General features: G+C 38.8%; 1 protein-coding gene across 1 annotated transcript in view; it reads left to right on the forward strand.

Annotated features, from left to right (window-relative positions):
* Positions 1 to 26,199, forward strand: part of vtd (RAD21 cohesin complex component verthandi) — a 475,837-nt gene that overhangs the window by 397,297 nt on the left and 52,341 nt on the right. Inside the window, exons 9-10 of the mRNA XM_090376234.1 lie at positions 2,160 to 2,274; positions 18,874 to 19,052. Coding sequence (XP_090232360.1) covers positions 2,160 to 2,274; positions 18,874 to 19,052 — 294 coding nt within the window. The remainder of the gene's footprint in view (positions 1 to 2,159; positions 2,275 to 18,873; positions 19,053 to 26,199) is intronic.

Raw genomic sequence — 26,199 nt, forward strand, 5'->3', positions numbered from 1 at the left:
TTTTTGCGAGTTAATTCAAACTGAAAACTAAGCCAGTGCACTTGGAAGTTACCGTGGGCTTGCTACTCTCCAGTCTCTTTATATAATGACAGTTAATTAGAAAGAGGCAAACATCAGAAGTTTCAATAATGAAACTTTTTCGGTAAAAATGATTTTTTGAACTATTTACTAATTTTTATTTACTAGGGTATCATAAACAGTTTTATGTTATACTGCAATATAAGTATTAATTCATTATATTGTGAATTTTACCTTGGTGTAGCAAGGGTACTCAAAGACAAGGGATGAAATTTGTAATAAAAAGGGAACAGACAGAACTCTTGTTTTGTTGTTCCCTTTTTATTACAAATTTATTTTGAATATTATTATGGAATTAGGTATTTAATCAGGCGTTTCATCATGCTTTTGTGAAAAAAAGCATTTTTAATGTTATCTACACATGCAACAATAAAAACAGTAATAATAGCTTTATAGTAATAGTCATGCTCCTTAGTTTATTGTGTTTAGAATGCAAAGAAAAGTTACCTTTGTATTGGTGATTTTGCATGAATATTGTATCTTGTAGCTTTATACTGTAGTTGCAAATAGGTATCTCAAAAGTTCAAATCAGTAGTAAATAATTAGTTAGTAGATAATTTTATTAGCTATTATGATTGACTTATAACTTTACAAGTGTAATTGTATAGTGCAGAGGCAGATTGCCCACTAGCGCCTCATAATAGGGACCTCAAAATGAAACATGATAATAAAAAAGTAATAATAATAATCAAATAGATACAACTTATAATAACCACCTCCAAAAAAGGCAAAGGTGTAACCACATGCTGGAAAGGTGATGCTGTCAGTTTTTGGGATCAGCACTAACAGATTACCTTCAAAAGGGCCATACTGTGATGGCAAAGTATTATTCCAGTCTCCGCATAAAGATATGTGGTGCTATAAAAGAAAAAAAGATGGAGAAAGTTGTCAAGAGGTGTGCACCTGTTCCGTGATAATGCCCTGCACATTCCTTGCATGCTGCAGTGAGGTGTGCCCACGATTGTGGATTTGAAATTGCCACGTCCTGCTTATTCTTCTGACCTTGCAACCTCAGATTTCTTCCTCTTTCCTGCCCTGAAGTCCTTCTTTATGGAAAACATTTTACTGTTGATGATGAGGTGATTTCTGCTGCCAAGCCATGGTTTGAAGGACAGTCAGAGGACTTCTGCAGAAGTGTATCGAGAGGTGGCAAAAATGTGTAATTTTTCTGGTGACATATTGAAAGCGTGTAATACATGGTGTTTATTTTAATCTTTATCGCAACTACTTCTGTGTGAATACAAATATTTTCAACTTCCCCCCCTTGTAATTTAGGGACGTATGTAATGTATGTTCTCATCATGCCTGGTAAATGTTTCTGATTTTTAGACATTTATTTTATACTTTTATATTTTATGGCCTTTATTTTATTTTGGTGTTTAAGGTGATTGAGGTGTTTAAGGCCTAGAATGGATTGAGTAAGCTTAATGTTGATGGCATTCTTCCTCTTTCTGAGACTACACACATGAGGGAACTTAAATTCAAACTGGGGAAGGATGGTTGCAGAATAGATGTGCAGAAGTTGCCTTCAGCTAGCAGATTGTTGATTTTCAGAATAAACTTCCATCTGTTATTGTGGAAGTGGGTAGTTGGAATAAATTCATATTACCACTTCCATAGGAAAGTAAGAACTAGACAAGTTCTTGGGTGAGGTGGGTAGTTTTTTTTTTTTTTTTTTTTTTCCTTTTGGCTGATACTCTATAAGCTAGCTTTCTCATATCATTTGCCCCTGCTACACTAATACTAATAGTTCGTACTATGCAGATATTTACATATCTGCATAGTACCAAGAATAAAACAATGTTCACTCTGTGTGTGTGTGTGTGTGTGTGTGTGTGTGTGTGTGTGTGTGTGTGTGTGTGTGTGTGTGTGTGTGTGTGTGTGTGTGTGTGAGATTATAAATATAATTTTTTATTTTCTTTTTTTTTTAATGCATGCAAGACATTGGAAAGCAAATTCCTGTTGGCTATTCATTGGAATACACTAGTAATTAATTTTAGTAAATAAGTCAATAACAAATATATCTTTCATTTTATAATTTTTTTAAATCAAAAAGTTTAAAATTGTTTCCTTTAATATAGTTATATCAACGTCATTTGACAACTAGGGGAGTAGAAAATGAAGAATTTGGATTGGAAGATGATCGAATGGTTCTTGATGAAGAAATAGAGCAACAAAAAGATGAAGAAAATTCAGGTAATATTCTTAACACAGTTCATACATCCACGATACCCATATTCATTCTTGAATAAATCAAGCAAGTAACAAATTATGATTTGAATGCTAAGAGAGCCAAAATAAGTTTCTTTTTTGTGACTAAACATAAAACTCTTGCAGAGATTTTAAACTGTTGTAAATTGGAAATATTAAACAGACTTCCAAAAAAATGTCAAAGATTATTTTAACATGTTAATACCAGGGAATCCACCTCAGCCCTTTTTTTTTTTTTTTCCAGCTCTTTGGGCTCTAAATATTACTCCATTCATCTAGCTATGAATCACAATTCTTTTCAAAAATTATCTCGAAGCACATGTGAGGTTTCATATTGGTGCCAGCAAGTTAAAAATGCAATAAACCCACAGTTAGCACAATATCTACATCCTTTAAAGACACATATCAAAAATATACATATCAGTTGTCTTTTCTTGCATAATTCATGCATTTTTGATTTTGATCTTTTCATATTCATATTTTTCTATTTAGGAATTTCATCCCAATTTTCTGTTCAGGAGTTGTCCATTCAAGATTTTCATCCCTGTATTTTCTTTTATCTAGTCATAATTAAGCTGACACAGGATAGGTGCAGGGCTTTCTTTCAAGTCCTTATAGGCACCTCTGTTGCCAGGTGGGAAGGAGCAGCAGTGCGTAGCACACGCTTCTTGATTAGACCGGGGTTCGAGCCCATCACCATCAAATACAGAGGATGCGGAAAGGTTAGGGAATGACCACCGCATATCCAGGGAGCAATATGGCCTTAGTTGCTAATGCTCATAAAAAAAAAAAAAAAAAAAAAAAACAATCAAGTCCTTATCCAAAATAGTGGATTTATAATCCTGAATATACCTGAGTCACCACTGATATCTAATTTCTTACTTTCATCTTTACTAGTTTCTTTCCTTTTTATTTCTCTGACATTGTTAAACTATTTCAAGGACTAAACAGATGTTAGCATTAGCATTAACAAAGGCACATGATGCAAGAAAGAAAGCTTATATAGCATCAGCCAAAAAAAAAAAAAATTTATACTTTCACCCATCCACTCGCTCCAAATGTTTGTTTAGTTCTGCCTTGAATCTATTTAAGCTATCAACTTGTACAACGACAGATGGAAGTTGATTCCAGAAATCAACCACACACTGGCTAAAGGCAAACTTCCGCACATCTATCCTACAACTGTCTATCCTTTCCTCAATTTGAATTTATGCCCTCTCAGGTGATTATTCAGAGCAAGAGGAAGAATCCTATCAGCATTGAACATGCTCAAACCATTCAAGGCTTTATACAACTCAATCAGATCACCTCTCAGGTGCCTAATCTCCAAACACTGTAATTTGCAAAACTTAAGCCTTTCTTCATAAGAGCAACCCTTTGTTCCATTCATTAATCTTGTTGCCCTTCTCTGTACTCGTTCCAAAAGCTCTACATCCTTCTTAAAATAAGGTCTCCAAACTTGTATACAGTACTCGACGTGTGGCCTGACCATTGCCTTATACAAGGGGATAATCACCGCCTTATACCAAAGAAAAATTCCTGTATATCATTGACAAGACACCATGAGCTACTCTTGCAGACCGTCTGCACTACTCAGAAAATTTCATATCTGCCTGCACAATTACCCTCAGGTACCTTTCACTCTACCACTGTCAGTGTAGTACCACACAGTTCCTCTGTTACTCTAGGGTTACTGCTTCCCATATGAAGTTATGCAGTACTTTACATTTGTCAATGTTAAACTTCAGTTGCCAGCTCTCAGCCCATCTGCTCAACTTTTCTAGATCCTGTTACAGCAGCATACTGTCATTAGTGTCATTAGTTGATAGCCTGAATAAATTTAAGGCTCAGCTGGACAGGTATTTCGAACGAACGGTGGGGTGAAGTGGAAGGGTTTTTTTTTTTTTTTTTTTTTTTGGCTGATGCTGCATAAGCTTGCTTTCTTGCATCATATGCCTCTACTAATGCTAATGCTAATTAACAAACAAACCGACTTTCATATCATCTCCAAACTTGGACAACTTAGACATTAAGCCTGATATACCATCATCAATATCATTAATAAATACAGAAAACAACAATGGACCCAACACTCAACATTGGGGTATTCCACTAATTACATTAGTCCATGAAGAGCAGTGTCCATTGATTACCACTCTCTGTCTTCTCCCACTCAACCATCTCTTTATCCATATCAGCAATTTTCCTCCAATGCCACACTGCTCCAATTTGTGCAGCAGTCTTCCATGTGCAACAGTATCAAAAGCCTTTCTAAGATAAGAAGGATAGACAGGATAGGAAGGGAGGAGGGGTTATGCTATTAGTTAAGAAACACATAAAATCCAAGGAAGTGAAGCCAGTCGACATCGCTGGACAGTGCAGTGTTGAGTCAGTTTGGTGTGACATAAACATTGGGAGATCAAAATTGAGAGTGAAGTGTGTTAGAGGCCTAATGAAGAGTATAATAAGAAACTGTACAGGGAAATAGAGTGGGCCAGTAAAAGAGACAGTCTTATAATGGGGGATTTTAATTTCCCAGAGAATGACTGGAATTTGTGAGTTGGTCACACACACACACACACACACACACTAGCAAGGCTTTTGTGGATTTATTGGATGATTGTTTTCTACATCAGCATGTTCGGGAGGCATCTAGAAGGAGTAATACTCTTGATCTGGTTATCAGTATTGATTCTTCATGCATTAAGAATCTGCAGATTAAGGAACCACTAGGTGGCAGTGATCACAGTGTGCTGAAGTGGGATTTATTCAAAGAGGTGACTACCTACCTAGGAGTAAAGGGAAGGATTTTTGCTTTCGAAAAGGCGACTACGGTGGTCTGAGACAGTATTTAAATTCTATACAGTGGAATCAACTGATGATGTTACCAACAGCAAATTCAAAATGGGAAGCATTCAAAGAATTTATCTTGAAAACTACTAGGCTTTACATACCAACTAAAAGACTTCTCATAAGAAATATTGTTCAAGGTTTAGGCCTAAATGGATGTCCGATGAACTAATGAGACATATGGGAGAAAAAAATGAATGGGATACATATAAATTAATCGGTGACATGGAAGCCTATGATAGATATAAGCTGGTCTGTAACAAAGTCACAAAGTAGATTAGGCAGGCAAAGGCAGATTATGAGAAATTCTTGGAAAAGGATGCAAAGAAAAACAACAAAGAGTTCTTTACCTATATAAACTCTTGAAGGAAAGGGATGAATCAGATTGGCCCACTGGATATTGATGGTTCAACTGTTTATTATCCTGCTCAGGTGGCTAACAAACTAAATGAGTATTTTGCATCTACATTGACACATGGGAAGTTATTCAGGCAGGGGGAATGCCAGAGGTGAGTTAAACTTTGGCAGTGAGCTAGATGATTTTGTAATAACTGAGAGAAAAGTGGAGGAGAAATCGTTGAAGATAAACATTAAAAAAGCACCCAGGGTGGATGGGATCTATCCAGTTATATTAAAGGAGGCAGCAGAGGAAGTAAGCAAACCCTTATCCATAATTATGAGAGCTTCTTTGGACTCAGGGTAGGTACTCATGGACTGGAGATGTGCAAATGTGACCCCAATTCACAAAAGAGGATCATAAGTAATTATAGACCTATTAGTTTGACTTCTGTTCCAGGAAAATTAATGGCGGTACTGGTTAAAGAATCACTGCAGGATCATCGAGACAAGACTTCAGTTATAGCTCAGACACAGCATGGTTTTGTTAAGCGAAAGTCTTGTCTAACCAATTTAATCGGATATTATGATGTGGTCATGAAGGAACTGAATGCAGGGAATAACTTTGATATCATATATTTGGATCTTCGAAAGGCTTTTGACACTGTTGCACATGGAAGTCTGCTGCACAAATTGGAGCAGTGTGGCATTGCAGGCAAATTGCTGCTGTGGATAAAGGGATGGTCGAGGGGAAGAAGACAGAGAGTGGTAATCAATGGACACTGCTCATCATGGACTAATGTTATTATTGGAGTCTCTCGGGGTTCTGTATTGGGTCCATTGTTGTTTTCTGTATTTATTAATGATATTGATGATGGTATATCAAGCTTAATATCCAAGTTTGCAGACGATACAAAGGTTGGCAGCGTGGTTAATGAAACTAATGAAGACAGAGGTAATTACAGACCTGTTAGTTTAACTTCTATTCTAGGGAATTAATGGAGACACTGGTTAAAGAAGCACTGCAGGATCATCTAGACAAGACTTCAGTTAAAGCTTGTACACAGCATGGGGAAAATGTTGTGTTCGAGTTTAGTTTTATTTCCCCTTAAATGCTCTTAAGGGGAAATCTTGTCTGACCAATTTCATTGGATACTATGATGTAGTCACAATGGAACTGGATGCAAAGGATAATTTTGATATTATATATGAGGATCTTTTAGCATTAGTAGAGGTATATGATGCAAGAAAGCAAGCTTATGCAGCATCAGCCAAAAAAAAAAAAAAAAAAAAGAAGCTAATATTTCACCCCTCTGTTCGTTCGAAATACCTGTCCAGCTGAGTCTTAAACTTATTTAGGCTATCAACTTCCACGACCATGGATGGAAGTCTGTTCCACCTACCAACCAACCGCTGGCTAAAGGCAAATTTGCGCACATCTATCCTACATCTGTCTTTCCTCAATTTGAATTTATGCCCTCTCAGGTGATTATTCTGAGCAAGAGGAAGAATCCCATCAGCATTGAGCATGCTCAAACCATTCAAGGCTTTGTACACCTCTATCAGATCACCTCGCTGGTGCCTAGTCTCCAGACACTGTAATTCGCAAAACTTAAGCCTTTCTTCGTAAGAGCACGCCTTTGTTCCATTCACTAATCTTGTTGCCCTTCTCTGTACTCGTTCCAGCAGCTCTACATCCTTCTTGAAATGAGGCCTCCAGACCTGTATACAGTACTCTAGGTGTGGCCTGACCATTGCCTTATACAAGGGAATAATCACCTCCTTATCCCTGCTAGTAAAATTCCTATATATCATTGACAATACACCATGAGCTACTCTTGCAGCCCATCTGCACTGCTCAGAGAACTTCATATCTGCCTGCACAACCACCCCCAGGTCCCTTTCATTCTCTACCACTGTCAGTGTAATACCACAGAGTTGATACGTTGCTCTGGGGTTGGTGCTTCCCATATGTAGTACTTTACATTTGTCAATGTTAAACTTCATTTGCCACCTCTCAGCCCATATGCTCAACCTTTCCAGATCCTGTTGCAGTAGCATAGTGTCAGTAGTGTCCTTGACAACCCTGCCAACCTTCGTATCGTCTGCAAACTTGGACATTAAGCTTGATATACCATCATCAATATCATTTATAAATACAGAAAACAATAAAGGACCCAATACTGAATCCTGAGGGACTCCACTAATAACATTAGTCCACGATGAGCAGTGTCCATAGATTACCACTCTCTGTCTTCTCCCCCTCAACCACCCCTTTTTCCATAGCAGCAACTTGCCTCCAATGCCACACTGCTCCAATTTGTGCAGCAGTCCTCCATGTGCAACAGTATCAAAAGCCTTTCTAAGATCCAAGTATATAATATCAAAGTTATTCCCTGCATCCAGTTCTTTTGTGACTGCATCATAGTATCCAATCAAATTGGTCAGGCAAGACTTCCCCTTAACAAAACCATGCTGTGTCCGAGCTATAACTGAAGTCTTGTCTGGATGATCCTGCAGTGCTTCTTTAACCAGTGCCTCCATTAATTTTCCGGGAACAGAAGTTAAACTCATAGGTCTATAATTACTTGTGTCAGCCTTTGATCCTCCTTTATGAATTGGGGTCACATTTGCACATCTCCAGTCCATGGGTACCTCCCCTGAGTCCAAGGAAGCTCTCATAATTATGGCTAAGGGTTTGCTTACTTCCTTTGCTGCCTCCTTGAATATAACTGGATAGATCCCATCCACTCCAGGTGCCTTTCTTGTGTTTATCTTCAACAATTTCTCCTCCACTTTACTCTCAGTTATTACAAGATTCTGTAGCTTACTGCCAGAGTTGAATACACCTCTCACATTCCCCTCGCTGAATGTCGATGCAAAATATTCATTTAGTTTGTTAGCTACCTGAGCAGGATCATCAACAGTTGACCCATCGATATCAAGTGGACCAATCTGATTCATCCCCTTCCTTCTAGAGTTTACATAAGTAAAGAACTCTTTGCTGTTTTTCTTCGCATCCCTTGCCAAGGATTTCTCGTAATCTGCCTTCGCCTGCCTAACCTCCTTTGTAACTTGGTTACAGATCAACTTGTATCTATCATAGGCTTCTGTGTCACATCTTAATTTGTCTGTATCCCATGCCTTTTTCTTCTCTGCCATATGCCTCATTAGTTCATCTGACATCCATTTAGGCCTAAACCTTGAAAAATATTTCTTAGTGGTATGTAAAGCCTAGTAGCTTCCAAGATAAGTTCTTTGAATGCTTCCCATTTTGAATTTGCTGTTGGTAACATCATCAGTTGATCCCACTGTATAGAATTTAAATACTGTCTCAGTCCATTGTCGTCGCCTTTACGAAAGCAATACCCCTTCCCTTTACCCCTAATGATAATTACCTCTTTGAGTAAATCCCACTTCAGAACAATGTGATCACTGCCACCTAATGGTTCATTTATCTGCAGATTCTTAATGCATGAAGAATCACTACTGATAATCAGATAAAGAGTTTTACTCCCTCTAGTTGCCTCCCGAACATGCTGCTGTAGAAAAAAACCATCCAATAAATCGACAAAAGCATTTGTGGATTTATTGCATGTGTGTGTGTGTGTGTGTGTGTGTGTGTGTGTGTGTGTGTGTGTGTGTGTGTGTGTGTGTGTGTGTGTGTGACCAACTCACAAATTCCAGTCAATCTCTGGAAATTAAAATCCCTCATTATAAGACTCTCTGATTTACTGGCCCACCCTCTTTCTCTGCACAATTGCTGTTTATACTCATCAGATTCATTAGGCGGGTAACAAACACCTACTCACATTTTTCCTTTCCCAGTGCTTATGTCACACCAAACAGACTCAACATTGCTTTGTCCACCGACATCAATTAGATGCACTTCCTTAGATTTTATGTTTCTTAACTAACAGCATAACCTCTCCTCGCTTCCTGTCCTGTCTATCCCTCCTGTACACATTGTACTCTCCAAATTTCAATTCTGCACTGCTTATGCCTGCGTGACACCACATCTCTGATATCCCAACAATATCTACTTTTGATGTCTTGACTATCACTTCAAGCTCGTAAAATTGTTTACTATTATTTCTGTTATTATTACTGTTATTTTCTTATAATAATTTTAACCATTTAACAGGTTCAGTAAAATTACGTTATCGCTTCCTAAGAAATTATTACTGTTTTTAAATTTCACTTTTATATATATATATATTTTTTTTTTTCAGAAAGAACAAACAATGACAGGAGGTTGAGAGGAGTTATGCTCTTAGTTAAGAGGCACACAGAATCTCAGGCAGTGCACACAGTCTGTGTGGATGGCAAGTGCAGTGTTGGATCAGTTTGGTGTAACATAAGAATACAAAATTGAGAGTAAGAGTAAGTTATGGACCTAATGATTATGACGAGCATAATCAATAAGTATACAGAGACAGATAGAGTGGGTCACCAAATCAAAATGTCATAACATAGAGGGATTTTAATTTCCAGATATTAATTGGAACGTGTGGGTTTGTCACTCACATTGTAGCAAGGCTTTTGTGGATTTATTGGATGATTGTTTTCTACACTGCTATGTTAGAGAGGCAACAAGAGAAACCAATACTCTTGCTCTGATTATCAGTAGTCATTCTTCATGTGCATTAAGAATCTGCAAATAAAAGGCCCACTAGGTGACAATGATCAAAGTGTGTAGGGTTTATTTAAAGAATCTGTTGTCAAGAGCAAAGGGAAGGGCTTGTGCCTTCATCAAGGTGACTGCAATGCCACAAAAGAGGTTAGTCAAGCTAAGGCAGATTATGAAAACTCTGGCAGAGAATGCAAAGAAAAGTAGCAAAGACTCCTTTTCTACTTTTCTTTGAATTCATATTTAGCAGACCAGTGAATAACATTGGTGCACTAGATATGAATGGTATAACTGTTGATTATCCTGCTCAGGTTGCTTCAGTGTCATCAGTGGTTGTGACCAGCTGAATAGATGTTTTGCATCTTGGGGATGCCAGAAGTGTATCGCGTTCTTACGGGGGGGGGGGGGGAGTGGTTGCTGAAGCTAAAAGTGAATAAAGTGCCTCAAGTAGATGGGATCTATCTAGTTATACTGAGAGAATCAGCAAAAGAGATGAGCAGATTTTTTGCCATAATAATGAGAATCCTTGGATCTTTCATAATTATGGAAGATCTAAAGGGGATTAAAGGGTGAAGTGAGTATATACAGACCTGTAAGTTTGAATTCTATTTGAGGGAAAATAATGCAGGACTATCTAGACAGGAATGCAGCTATACAGCATTCACAGTATGGATTTAAGGTCCAGTCTTGTCTGACCAATCTTATTGGATACTATAATACAGTAATGAAGGAACTGTATACTAAAAACACTTTTGGCTGAGATTTTAGAAATCCTTTTGATACTGTTCCATATAAAAGACTGCAGTACAAATTGGTGCAATGTGGCATTAGGGGCAAGTTACTGCTATGGATAATGGACATTTGAATTGGAGAAGACAAAGAGTGGTCATGAATGGGCACTAATCTTCTTGAATTAATATTATTAGTAGATTTCTCCTTCACTTGGTTTAGTCCTGGAACCATTGTTGTTTTCAGTATTTATTAATGATATTGATGAAGGCATATCAGGCTTAATGTCTAAGTTTGCTAATGATATAAAGTTGGCCAGATAATTAATGACAGACATCAGGGCATGCTGCTGTAACATAATCTAGAAAAATTAGGCAGATGGGCTGAGTAGTGGCAGTAGAAGTTTAATCTTCTACTGCCACTACTAGTGTTATGAAAGCAGGTAGTTTGAATAAATTTGAGGAAGAAGTAGACTATTAGATGAGATGGACAGGTGATGCAGGAAGGATGTAGATCTGAGTTAGATAATGACAAGAAACGTAGAGGCGCCTCCGTAGCCAGGTGGGCAGGAGCGGCACTGTGTAGCACACGCTTCTTGATTAGACCGGGGTTCGAGCCCGTGACCACCAAATACGGAGGATGCGGAAAGGTTAGGGAATGACCACCGTATATCCCCGGAGCAATATGGCCTTAGTTGCTAATGCTCCTAAAAACCAAATAACTACAACAAGAAGAAATGTAGCGGTTGTTAAAGGCAAAGGATTTGGTTGTATTTTCTATTAACAGTGCAAGGTACTACATATGAGTGGCCACTGAAAGACTGAACGGTTTGAAAAAGTCATAACTTGTTCATTTTCAATCTTTTTTATTTTCTTTTTTTTACAGGTTATAGAGGATCCCTTTGAGATTAAAATGGCTACGTATGATGTCCAACAATGAGTAAAACTCATTGGGTTTTTCTATTCTAGTGAAAGATCAATTATTGAAACTCAGAGAAAATACTGGCAACATTTTAAAGTAAGAGTGTCTCCTAGCGATAACATGATTCAGAACCTAATCGCCCGGTGTGAAATAACTGGATCAGTTGCCGATCTTCCGGGAGGAAGTCCTAAGCACACTGCACACTGTGCGCACTGATGCAGTGGTGGAAGCTGTATGGCAGAGTGTCCTTGAGGATCCATCTGCTTCTACCTGTCGTCGCTCTGCTCAAGTAGGTATTGCCAGAACATCGCTTCAGAAGATTCTGAAACTGGATTTAAAAATGTTTCCATACAAGATCCATATGGTCCAAGCTTTACTACCCCAAGATACTCAGCAGCGCCTGCATTACGCCATTCGATTTCAACACCTAGCCAGAGATAACAACAACTTTTTGAACAACTTGGTGATGAGGCCCATTTTCATTTAAAAGGGTACATCAACAAACAAAACTGCAGATTTTGGGGTACTGAGAATCCCAGGGAATTACATCAGCATCAATTGCATCCCCAAAAATGCACTGTTTGGTGCAGTGTTATGGCTGAAAGAGTTATCGGCCCATATTTCGTTGAAAATGAGGAAACACAGCCAAAGAATCAGCGGGGCTCTGTATAGGACAATGCTTGAAAATTTTTTACGCCCAGCGGTCGAAGATCTTTTAAGGGCACAAAGGGTGATATAGTTGTACACGTTGGCACTAATGATATCAAGAGTAGGAGATCAGCAGAATTACTTAACAAGTACAGGTCACTGTTAAAAAAGCAGTCAGTTAGGATTGAATTTGAAAGTGTCTGCAATTCTGCCCAGACACGATAGGAGAGAATATATGACGAGAGCCTTGTCGATAAATTCGGACCTGGAAAGATTGTGCAAGGCTCAAGGGGTAGAATTTTTTTCAGCCTGGTCTGTACTTGTTAACAGGAGAGACTGCTTCTACAGGGATGGGATACACTTAAATAGAAAGGATGCAAGAATGTTTGCTGATGCTATCGAGGCAGTGTTAGGTGGGTCGGAAAACTGCTAGCTTGGGGGGAAGACAAAGACTAATAGATTAACAGTAGCCACTGGCAGAGGTGAAAGAGATTCTTGCACTGCTTCTATTGGAATGAGCAGAAGCCTGAAAAACAAGATGCAGGATATTTCAGAGACTGCTGGGAGTCATTGCGGTACAAGTAAACACATGGGTTGTGTTAGGGTAGCTAAGAATAGAAACAGGTGCATGTATACTTGCGTGTACACCAAAGCTAGGAGTTTAGTAAATAAATTTGATGAATTTGAGGTATTGCTCAAAACATCAAAGGCAGATATTGTTCGGATTTCAGAGACGTGGTGTCACACAGAAATAAGGAATGCAGAACTGGAATTTGAGGAGTACAACATCTACAGAAAGGATAGTCAGGATAGGAAGGGAGGAGGGGTTATGCTATTAGTTAAGAAACACATAAAATCCAAGGAAGTGAAGTCAGTCTACATCGTTGAACAGTGCAGTGTTGAGTCAGTGCAGTGTTCGGTGTGACATAAGCATTGGGAGATCAAAATTGAGAGTAGGAGTGTGTTATAGGCCTAATGACTCTGACGAGTATAATAAGAAACTGTACAGGGAAATAGAGTGGGCCAGTAAATCAGTGGCTTATAATGGGGGATTTTAATGTCCCACATTTTGACTGGAATTTGTGGGTTGGTCACTCACACACTAGAAAAGTTTTGTGGATTTATTGGATGATTGTTTTCTACATCAGCATGTTTGGGAGGCAACTAGAGGGAGTAATACTCTTTATCTGATTATAAGTAGTGATTCATCATGCATTAAGAATTTGCAGATAAATAACCCCTAGGTAGCAGTGATCACAGTGTGCTGAAGTGGGATTTACTCAAAGAGGTAACTACCATCAGGGGTAGAGGGAAGAGTTTTTGCTTTCGTAAAGGCGACTACGATGGTCTGAGACAGTATTTAAATTCTATACAGTGGGACAAACTGATGATGTTACCAACAGCAAATTCAAAATGGGAAGCATTCAAAGGACTTATCTTGGAAACTACTAGGCTTTACATACCAACTAAGAAATATTGTTCAAAGTTATGGCCTAAATGTACGTCAGATGAACTAATGAGACATATGGCAGAGAAGAAAAATGCATGGGATACATATAAATTAATGGGTGATTTGGAAGCCTATGATAGATATAAGCTGGTCTGTAACCAACTCAAAAAGGAGATTAGGCAGGCAATGGCAGATTATGAGAAATCCTTGGTAAAGGATGCAAAGAAAAACAACAAACAGTTCTTTACCTATGTAAACTCCAGAAGGAAAGGGATGAATCAGATTGTGTCCACTGGATATTGGTGGTTCAACTGTTGATGATCCTGCTCAGGTGGTTAACAAACTAAACTAGTATTTTGCATCTACATTCACACATGAGGAGTTATTCCGGAAGGGGAATGCCAGAGGTGAAGAAAACTCTGGCAGTGAGCTAGATGATTTTGTAATAACTGAGACGAAAGTGGAGGAGAAATTGTTGAGGATAAACATAAAAAAGGCAACTGGGGTGTATGGGATCTATCCAGTTATATTAAAGGACGCAGCAAAGGAAGTAAGCAAACCCTTAGCCATAATTATGAGAGCTTCTTTAGACTCAGGGGGAGGTACCGATAGACTGAAGATGTGCAAATATGACCCCAATTCACAAAGGAGGATCAAAGGCTGACACGAGTAATTATAGACCTGTGAGTTTAACTTCTGTTCCAGGAAAATTAATGGAGGCACTGGTTAAAGAAGCACTGCAGGATCATCTAGACAAGACTTCAGTTATAGCTCAGACACAGCATGGTTTTGTTAAGGGGAAGCCTTGCCTGACCAATTTGATTGGATACTATGATGCAGTCACAATAGAACTGGATGCAGGGAATAACTTTGATGTTATATACTTGGATCTTAGAAAGGCTTTTGATACTGTTGCACATGGAAGACTGCTGAACAAATTGGAGCAGTGTGGCATTGGAGGCAAATTGCTGTTATGGATAAAGGGGAGAAGACAGAGAGTGGTAATCAATGGACAGTGCTCATCGTGGACTAATGTTATTAGTGGAATCGCTCAGGTTTCAGTTTTGGGTCCATTATTGTTTTCTGTATTTATAAATGATATTGATGATGGTAAATCAAGCTTAATGTCCAAGTTTGCAGACGATACAAAGGTTTGCAGGGTTGTGAAGGACACTACTGATGCTATGCTGCTGCAACAGGATCTGGAAAGGTTGAGCAGATGGACTGAGAGGTGGCAAATGAAGTTTAACATTGACAAATGTAAAGTACTACATATGGGAAACAGCAACCCCAGAGCAACGTATCAACTCTGTGGTACTACACGGACAGTGGTAGAGAATGAAAAACACCTGGGGGTAATTGTGCAGGCAGATATGAAGTTTTCTGAGCAGTGCAGAGGGCTGCAAGAGTAGCTTAGTTTTGTGAATTACAGTGTCTGGAGACTAGGCACCGGCGAGGTGATCTGATAGAGGTGTATAAAGCCTTGAATGGTTTGAGCATGCTCAATGCCGATGGGATTCTTTATTTTGCTAAGAATAATCACCTGAGAGGGCATAAATTCAGATTGAGGAAAGACAGATTTAGGATAGATGTGTAGAAATTTGTCTTTAGCCAGCGGGTAGTTGCTTGGTGGAGCAGAATTCCATCCCTTGTTGTGGAAGTTGATAGCCTAAACAAATTTAAGGCTCAGCTAGACAGGTATTTTGAAGAACGGAGGGGCGAAATGGAAGTGGGGGTTTCTTTTTTTTTTTTTTGGCTGATGCTGCATAAGCTTGCTTTCTTGCATCATATGCCTCTACTAATGCTAATGCTAAAGATGTAACTACTATCAGGGGTAAAGTGAAGAGATTTTTGCTTTCGTAAAGGCGACTACAGTGGTCTCAGAGATTTTTTAGGTTCTGTACAGTGGGACCAACTAATGATGTTACCAACAGCAAATTCAAAATGGGAAGCATTCAAGGAAGTAATCTTGGAAGCTGTTAGGTTTTTTGTTTCAACTAAGAAATATTGCTCTATGTTCAGGCCCAAATGGATGTCAGATGAACAGATGACACTCGTGGCAGAGAAGAAAAATGCATGGGATGCACATAAATTTTCAGGTGACACAGATCCCTATGATAGATACAAGCTAGTCTGTAATCAAATCACAAAGGACGTTAGGCAAGCAAAGGCATATTATGAAAAATCTTTGGCAAAGGATGCAAAGAAAAACATCAAAGACTTCTTTACTTATATAAACTCTAAAAGGAAAGGGATGAATCAGATTGGCCACTTGATACCAATGGTTTGACGGTAGATGATAATTCTCAGATAGCTACTGAACTAAATGAGTAATTTGCATCTACATTCACACACGAGTTATTCAAGGAGGAGAGGGCCAGATATTTATCAAACTCTACAGGGAGTTAAATGATTTTGTAATAACTGAGAGCAAAATGGTGGAGAAATTGTTGAAATTAAGCATAAGAAAGGCACCTGGGGTGGATGGGATCTATCCAGTTATATTAAAGGAGGCAGCAAAGGAAGTATGCAAACCCTTAGCCATAATTATGAGAGCATTCTTGGACTTAGGGGAAGTCCCCACGGACTGGAGATGTGCAAATGTTTCTCCAATTCACAGAGGGGACAAAGTGTGACACAAGTAATTACAGACCTGTTAGTTTTTCTTCTGTTCCAGGAAAAATAATGGAGTCACTGGTTAAAAATGCATTGCACGATCATCTAGACAATACTGCAGCAATAATTCCGACACAGCATTGGTTTGTTAAGGGAAAGTCTTGTCTGACAAATTTGATTGGATAACTATGATATGGTCACAAACGAACTGAATGTCAAAAATAATTTTCATATCATATACACTTGGATATCAGGAAAACTTTTGACACTGTTGTGCATGGAAGACTAGTGTACAAATTGGAGCAGTATGGCATTAAGGGAAAGTTGCTACAATGGATAAAAGGATGATTGAGTGGAAGAAGACTGAGTTGTGGTCAGTGGATTCTGCTCTACGTGTACTAATTTTATTAGTGATGTCCCCCAGGGTTCGGTTTTGGTCCCATTGTTGTTTTGTATATTTATCAATGATATTGAAGAAGGTATATCGAGCTTAATATCAAAGTTTGCAGATGATACAAAGTTGGCAGGGTTCGTAATAACAGTATGCTGCTGCAACAGAATCTGGAAAAGTTGAGTAGGTGGGCTGACAAGTGGCAACTGAAGTTTAACATTGACAAATGCAATGTACTGAATGTGGGTGACAGTAACCCCAGAGAAATGTACCAACTATGTGTTGTTACACTCGGGTTGTGGAGAATGAAAGAGACCTTGGGGTAATTGGCAGTCAGATATGAAGTTTTCTGAGCAGTGCAGACAGTCTGCCAGAGTAGGCCGTGGGGTCTTGTCAATGATATACAAGAATTTTGTGAGCAGGGATAAGGAGGTGATTATTCCCTTGTATAAGGCAATGGTCAGGCCACACCTTGAGTACTGTGTACAAACCTGAGGGGGGGGGCATTGATTCAATTTGAGGAAAAACAGTTGTAGAATAGATGTGTGGAAGTTTGCCTTTAGCCAATGGGTAATTGAATGCTGGAACAAACTTTCCTCTGTTGTTGTGGAAGTTGATAGTTTAAATAAATTCAACCCAGAACTAGACAAACATCTAGAATGACTACATCAGGGAAATGTGAAGGTTTTTTTTTTTTTTTTTGCTGATGCTGTATGAGCTTGCTTTCTTTCATTATGTGACTCTACTAATGCTAACAATGATCACAAAACAGCATTCAGGTGCTATATCGAAGATGGAAAAGCTATTAATAGTGTGGATGGAAAATCAGATTCAGAAGCAAGTTTTTTTTTTTTTTTTTTGGTAGTTGTTGGCGCATAGGCTTCTGTGGCCATAATGCACCTCCCAAGGTTTTTTGCAGTACTTTGATCCAAGCCCGAGGCGGGAATCGAACCTGCAACTTTTGGGTTGCCAGGCTCAGAAGCAAGTGCCGATGAGTCAAATGGCCATTCAAGCAAAAGCAAGAAGTATTTATGAAGATATTAAGGATAAGTTTAGCAAACTCAAAGCCAAATTCGTGAAAAGCAACGGGTGGTTTAATCGGTTCAAGAATTGTGCTGGTTTCCTAAACATTAAAGTATACGATGAAGTCAGCAGTGCCATTCTGCAGCTTCAGGGAAATTTTGTAATGTGTTGGAAAAAAACCCCTTACAAATCTCCACAGCCCTCAACTTCTGCTGCAGCGTGCTTATCAGCTGGAGAGTTAATTCTTACAGCGATGCCCGAAAGGTAAAATTTGCTTACATTTTGCCTGTCTCCTCTCTCCTTTTATAATTTAATAATTTTGAAATTTTTGTAATTTTGTACAATTTTGTAATTTTTTGTGCACATGAGATAACAAAATTTAATAAATAATTTGAGTTACATGTTCGTCGAACATTTATTTTTTGCTTCAATCAAATTTGCGAGTGCTGCATAAGCATTTACGGCAATTCCGACTTACGTCGAGTTCCACGGAATGCAACCCTTACGTAAGTCAGGTTGCATAAGTTGTGAGTGGCTGTATACTAAGAAAAAGAAAGTAGACCTTTCTTCCTGAGTGTTACTTGTGCATTTTCAAGTATTTGCGCCACAAAATATCAAAAAATCAATCAATCAATCTTTTCAAGTAAAGAACTACTTTTAAATAAACCAAATAGAGAATGACAAACTTAAATATAACTTTAGTTTTGCTAATCAAAAGGCACTCTATAGATCACCCAAGAATTGTTTGACCATCAATACACTTGGCACTCGGGACATTCAGATTGCAGAGTAACCAAATTTTGAGTTACCGACATTTAGATTTAGATTCATGGATGAGAATTGCTGACTTTGAGTTATTCCAATTTATCCAGTATAAAAATATATTCTACTTTTTATTATAAAATATTGCGGAATTTTCATAGAAAAAAGAAAAAAAAACACATTTATTTCTACTGTATTAATCTATTTGCAGTTCTGATTAATTTTTAGGTTTTCACAAAATAAGGAAACAAGAAGAATTACCTGAAGACCAAACAAATACAAATGAAGCAAGCCAATCAGATGAAAAGTGTGCTGTTCCACCTGAAGATCCTGGCTGTCAATTAAGAGTAGAACCACAGTGTGAGGCAGAAGATGTTCAGCCTACATCAGTTAAAGATCATTTCGTGGTAAAGATTCCTTATCATTTTTAAAAACAATGTTCAATTTTTTCTTAACATGTAATGCCACTCTGTGTAAAATAATCTTTTTATAACTTCTGTGAACTTTATTTTAGGTTTGATAGTATGCACAATCATATAGTGCCGACCGGGCTAGCCGGGTGGGTAAAGTGCCTGCCTGGTAACCCAAAGGGCGCGGGTTCGATTCCCACCTCGGGCTTATATCAAAGTACTGCAAAAACCTTGGGAGGTGCCTTATGTCCACAGAAGCCTATGCGCCAACAACTACCAAAAAAAAAAATAATAAATAAATAAATCATATAGTTCCCAATTGTTGTTGTTATGGGGGTTTGATGGCGCATAAGCTGCTTTGGCTATAATGCGCCTATAGTTCCCGATATGTTATATGAATAATTTTGTGATCCCTGAAAGTGGATTGGAAGAGAAAATTTCATAAAAGACATTTTTGGCCTGGACTACAGAATTTACTGACATATGGATTGGTGCAATTTGCATCATTTTTATATGTGTAGGTATAAAATTATCATCTACCCAGGTAGATGAATTGACATCGTTTTAATTGTATCTCATATTGTGAATATCTTCACAATGAGTTGCCATTCTATTGCACTACCTTGAATAAGTAATGCTTCACCAATGGAGAAGATTATATTACTTATTCTTGATGGATACCACCACCCAGATGGCACCATTTCAAGGTTTGTTGGCCTCTCTTCGGTGGGTGGGCAGATACCCTAATGTTGCAATAGTAACAACCCAGTTATGAAGTATAACTCCACAATATGAGAGATGCCTGATGATGTGCAGTAATTTAGACTAAAGGGTATTTTTGTCTAGACTGTGGAGTTTACTGACGTATGGGTTAGTGCAGTTTGCATCATTTTTATATGTGTAGGTATAAAATATCCTTTAATCTAAACAAGTGCACACCATCAGGCAATTCTCATATTGTGGAGTTATACTTCATAACTGGGTTTTCACTATTGCACCATCAGGATACCTGCCCACCCACCGAAGAGCAACCAACAAGCCTTGAAACAGTGTCAACGGACACTGCTCTTCATGAACTAATGTTATTAGTGGAGTCCCCCAGGGTTCGGTGTTGGGCCCATTGTTGTTTTTGGTATTTATCAATAATATTGATGAAGGTATATCAGGGTTAATGTCTAAGTTTGCACACGATACGAAGGTTGCAGGATTGTTAATGACAATAATGATAGTACACTACTCCAACACTATCTGGAAAATTTAAGCAGATGGGCTAAGAGGTATCAACTGAAGTTTAACATTGACAAATATTAAAGTACTGCATATGGGTAGCAGTAACACCAGAGTAACATATCAACTGGGTAATTATGCAGTCAAATATGAACTTTTCTTGTCAGTGCAGACAGGCTGCAAGAGTAGCTCATGGTGTCTTGTCAATGATATAAAGGATTTTTGGTAGCAGGGATAAGGGAGTTATTATCCCCTTGTATAAGGCATTGGTCAGGCCACACCTTGAGTATGTACAGGTCTGGGGCCTCATTTTAGGAAATATGTAGAGCTGTTGGAACGAATACAGAGAAAGGCAATGGGATTGGTGAGTGTAGTCGAGAATAAAAAGAACCTAGGGGTAATTATGCAGTCAAATATGAACTTTTCTCGTCAGTGCAGACAGGCTGCAAGAGTAGCTCATGGTGTCTTGTCAATGATATAAAGGATTTTTGGTAGCAGGGATAAGGGATATGACGCTGACCAGAGCAGCAAAGCAAAAGGCTCAAGCTAATGGGAGTGCTGTGGCTCAGGGGAGAACTGAGGGGGCCAGTTTCCCTCTGAATCACAGCCTATTAAAATGTACTACTTGCTTGATTTTTGTGGAGCAGTCAGGTACGTGACATGATACTGCCATGGGGGATGTCTTTGTGTGTACGCGATGCAAGGAGTGTAAGGAAATCAGGCGACAACTCAGCATTGTTATGGGCCTATATAAGAGCAAGGACAGCGTGGATGCCCTCGAAGGATTAAGAGTGAGGGGCCCATCAAGCTCTCAGCTGCCCACACCAATGCCAGAGCTTGCACTTGGTCATCACGCAACACAGCGGCAGCCTCCAAGGCAGAATGCGCTGGTCCCACAGGAACTAGTAGTTGTTGGTGACTCTATTGTCAGGGAAATGGGAAACATGCTTTGTAAAAAGGATAGGTGGAACAAGACCAGGGTATGTCTGCCAGGGGCAAAGGTTGATGACGTTGTACAGCGGATATCATCTTTTAAGGGCACAAAAGGTGATATAGTTGTATAGGAGGGAGTATATGATGAGAGCCCAGTCGATCAATTCGGCCCTGGAAGGATTGTGCAAGGCTCAAGGGGTAAAATTTTTTTCAGCCTGGTCTGTACTTGTTAACAGGAGAGACTGCTTCTACAGGGATGGGATACACTTAAATAGAAAGGATGCAAGAATGTTTGCTGATGCTATCGAGGCAGTGTTAGGTGGGTCGGAAAACTGCTAGATTGGGGGGATACAAGGACTAATAGATTAACAGTAGCCACTGGCAGAGGTGAAAGTGATTCTTGCACTGCTTCTATTGGAATGAGCCGCAGCCTGGAAAATAAGATGCAGGATATTTCAGAGACTGCTGGGAATCATTGGGGTACAAATAAACACATATGTTGTGTTAGGGTAGCTAAGAATAGAAACAGGTGCATGTATACTTGCGTGTACACCAATGCTAGGAGTTTAGTTAATAAATTTGATGAATTTGAGGTATTGCTCAAAACATCAAAGGCAGATATTGTTCGGATTTCAGAGACGTGGTGTCACACAGATATAAGAAATGCAGAACTGGAATTTGGGGAGTACAGTGGCTACAGAAAGGATAGACAGGGTAGGAAGGGAGGAGGGGTTATGCTATTAGTTAAGAAATACATAAAATCCAAGGAAGTGAAGCCAGTCGACATTGCTGGACAGTGCAGTGTCGAGTCAGTTTGGTGTGACATAAGTATTGGGAGATCAAAATTGAAAGTAGGAGTGTGCTATAGGCCTAATGACTCTGATGAGTATAATAAGAAACTGTACGGGGAAATAGAGTGGGCCAGTAAATCAGAGAGTCTTATAATGGGGGATTTTAATTTCCTAGATATTGACTGAAATTTGGGGGCTAGTCACTCACACACTAGCAAGGCTTTTGTGGATTTATTGGATGATTGTTTTCTACATCAGCATGTTCGGGAGGCAACTAGAGGGAGTAATACTCTTGATTTGATTATCAGTAGTGATTCTTCATGCATTAAGAATCTGCAGGTAAAGGAACCACTAGGTGGCAGTGATCACAGTGTGCTGAAGTGGGATTTACTCAAAGAGGTAACTACCATTAGGAGTAAAGTGAAGGGTTATTGCTTTCGAAAAGGCGACTACGATGGACTGAGACAGTATTTAAATTCTATACAGTGGGACCAACTGATGATGTTACCAACAGCAAATTTAAAATGGGAAGCATTCAAAAAACTTATCTTGGAAGCCACTAGGCTTTACATACCAACTAAGAAATATTGTTCAAATTGTGGATGTCAGATGAACTAATGAGACATATGGCAGAGAAGAAAAATGCATGGGATTCATACAAATTAACACGTGACACAGAAGCCTATGATAGATACAAGTTCATCTGAACCAAGTTACAAAGGTGGTTAGGCAGGCAAAGGCAGATTACGAGAAATCTTTGGCAAGGGATGCAAAGAAAAACAGCAAAGAGTTCTTTACTTATGTAAACACTAGAAGGAAGGGGATGAATCAGATTGGTCCACTTGATATCGATGGGTCAACTGTTGATGATCCTGCTCAGGTAGCTAACAAACTGAATGAATATTTTGCATCGACATTCACACATGAGGAGTTATTCAGCAAGGGGAATGCCGGAGGTGTATTCAACTGTGGCAGTAAGCTAGAGAATCTTGTAATAACTGAGAGTAAAGTGGAGGAGAAATTTTGAAGATAAATACAAGAAAGGTGCCCGGGGTGGATGGGATCTATCCAGTTATATTAAAGGAGGCAGCAAAGGAAGTAAGCAAACCTTAGCCATAATTATGAGAGCTTCCTTGGACTCAGGGGAAGTACCCATGGACTGGGGAGATGTGCAAATGTGACCCCGATTCACAAAGGAGGATCAAAGGGTGACACAAGTAATTATAGACCTGTTAGTTTAACTTCTGTTCCTGGAAAAGTAATGGAGGCACTGGTTAAAGAAGCACTGCAGGATCATCTAGACAAGACTTCAGTTATAGCTCAGACACAGCATGGTTTTGTTAAGGGGAAGTCTTGCCTGACCAATTTGATTGGATACTATGATGCAGTCACAAAAGAATTGGATGCAGGGAATAACTTTGATATTATATACTCGGATCTTAGAAAGGCTTTTGATACTGTTGCACATGGAAGACTGCTGCACAAATTGGAGCAGTGTGGCATTAGAGGAAAATTGCTGCTATGGATAAAGGGGTGGTTGAGGGGGAGAAGACAGAGAGTGGTAATAAATGGACACTGCTCATCGTGGACTAATGTTATTAGTGGAGTCCCTCAGGGTTCAGTATTGGGTCCATTATTGTTTTCTGTATTTATAAATGATATTGATGATGGTATATCAAGCTTAATGTCCAAGTTTGCAGATGATACGAAGGGTGGCAGGGTTGTCAAGGACACTACTGACACTATGCTACCGCAACAGGATTTGGAAAGGTTGAGCAGATGGGCTGAGAGGTGGCAAATGAAGTTTAACATTGACAAATGTAAAGTACTACACATGGGAAACAGCAACCCCAGAGCAATGTATCAACTCTGTGGTACTACACTGACAGTGGTAGAGAATGAAAGGGACCTGGGGGTGGTTGTGCAAGCAGATATGAAGTCCTCTGAGCAGTGCAGATGGGCTGCAAGAGTAGCTCATGGTGTATTGTCAATGATATATAGGAATTTTTCTAGCAGGGATAAGGAGGTGATTATTCCCTTGTATAAGGCAATGGTCAGACCACACCTAGAGTACTGTATACAGGCCTGGAGGCCTCATTTCAAGAAGGATGTAGAGCTGCTGGGACGAGTACAGAGAAGGGCAACAAGATTAGTGAATGGAACAAAGGGGTGCTCTTACGAAGAAAGGCTTAAGTTTTGGAAATTACAGTGTCTAGAGACTAGGCACCGGCGAGGTGATCTGATAGAGGTGTATAAAGCCTTGAATGGTTTGAGCATGCTCAGTGCTGATGGGAAATCTTCCTCTTGCTCAGAATAATCACCTGAGAGGGCATAAATTCAAATTGAGAAAAGACAGATGTAGGATAGACGTGAGGAAATTTGCCTTTAGCCAGTGGGTGGTTGGTTGGTTGGTGGAATAGACTTCCATCCCTTGTCGTGGAAGTTGATAGCTTAAATAAGTTTAAGGCTCAGCTGGACAGGTATTTCAAATGAACACAGGGTGGTGAAGTGGAAGTGGTTATTTATTTATTTTTTAATTTAATTTATTTTTTTTTTTTGGGCTGATGCTGCATAAGCTTGCTTTCTTGCATCAAATGCCTCTACTAATGCTAATGCTAAAAGTGAGTTATTATCTCCTTGTATAAGGCAAATGGTCAGGCCACACCTTGAGTATATACAGGTCTGGGGCCTCATTTTAGGAAAGATGTAGAGCTGTTGGAATGAGTACAGAGAAGGGAAACGAGATTGGTGAGTGTAACAAAGGGTTGGTGTTACCAAGAAAGGCTTAAAGTTCTGCAAATCCCAGCTTCTGGAGACTAGGCACCTGGGAGGTGACCTAATTGAGGTGTATAATGCCTTGATTGGTTTGTGCAAGCTCAATGGGATTCTAACCCTTGCTCAGATTATTCACCTGAGGGGACATGAATTGAAATCGAGGAAAGACAATTGTAGAATAGATGTGTGGAAATTCGCCTTTAACCAGCAGGTGGTTGATAGTTGGAACAAACATCCATCTGTTATTGTTGGAGATAAACAAATTAAACAAGTTCAATGCAGAACTTGTCAAACATTTGGAGTGAATGGGATTGGTGCAATTGGAGGGTTTTTTTTTTTGGCTGATGCCATATAAGCTGGTTTTCTTGTATCATATGCCTCTTATAATGCTAACTAGCTAATCCAGACTAATTCTCTGAATTCTGGATTTGATTGAATTCAGATTGAATTGTACTATGTTGCAGTAGCACAGAAACTAGATGTAAACAGTAATTTCAAAATCATATATTTAGACTTAGTAAAGCTTTTGATGCTGTTCTTCACAATAGACTGTTGTACAAGTTGGATCACTGTGGCATTAGGAGCTAATTACTGCTATGTATAAAAGGATGGTTTAGTGGCCAAAGACAGAGTGCAGTTATAAATGGTCCCTGCTCTGTTTGGACTAATTTTATTATTGGTGTCCTTTGCAAGACCTATAAAAATTATGAAGATGTACTGGGAATTGGCGGTTGCAGTTTAACATTAATAAATGTAAGGTAATATTGATGGGTAGCATATGGGCAGCAGTAACCCCAAAATAACACACAATTTAATTGTGTGTTATTTTGGGATTACTGCTGCCCATATTTAATTGTGTGTATCATTTGTTCTCCAAAGTTCTGGAGAACAAAAGCGATCAAATTGTAATTGTAATTGTGGGAACTAGAATACTTTTTTTTTGTAATGATAAAACAAAATGTTTTGTTTGATTTGCAATGCTTCTGTGGCTATACCCAAAAAACAGGAAATTTAAAAAGGCACTTCAACACACTGATTAGTAGTATTTTGCATATAAATATAAATTTTTGGCAATGACTAAGGATCTCAAAGAAAAAAAATTCGATCATTTTGCAAATATGCAAGATCATTTGTAAAAATATCCTGTTTTTGAATTTAATAGTCAGAAATATGTTTCTGAAATTGAGAAAGTTGTAGATGATTTTGAAACCAGATTCAGTGATTTTAAAACAATTGAAGACATTGTCCAATATATTTCTTATCCACTTAATGTCGACTTAGATACAAAAAAAAGTGTAGAAAAAATCACTGAACTTTTTCACACTGAGAAAATATTACTTAAAAATGAAATTATTATATTGCGAAATGATATCTTCTTAAAAGCCAGGTCATCAGAAGAAGACTTTTAGAAATATGTG

The sequence above is a fragment of the Mastigoproctus giganteus genome, chromosome 6, assembly GCF_048544385.1.
Source record: "Mastigoproctus giganteus isolate SK-2022 chromosome 6, ASM4854438v1, whole genome shotgun sequence".
In the NCBI taxonomy this organism is placed as follows: Eukaryota; Metazoa; Arthropoda; class Arachnida; order Uropygi; family Thelyphonidae; genus Mastigoproctus; species Mastigoproctus giganteus.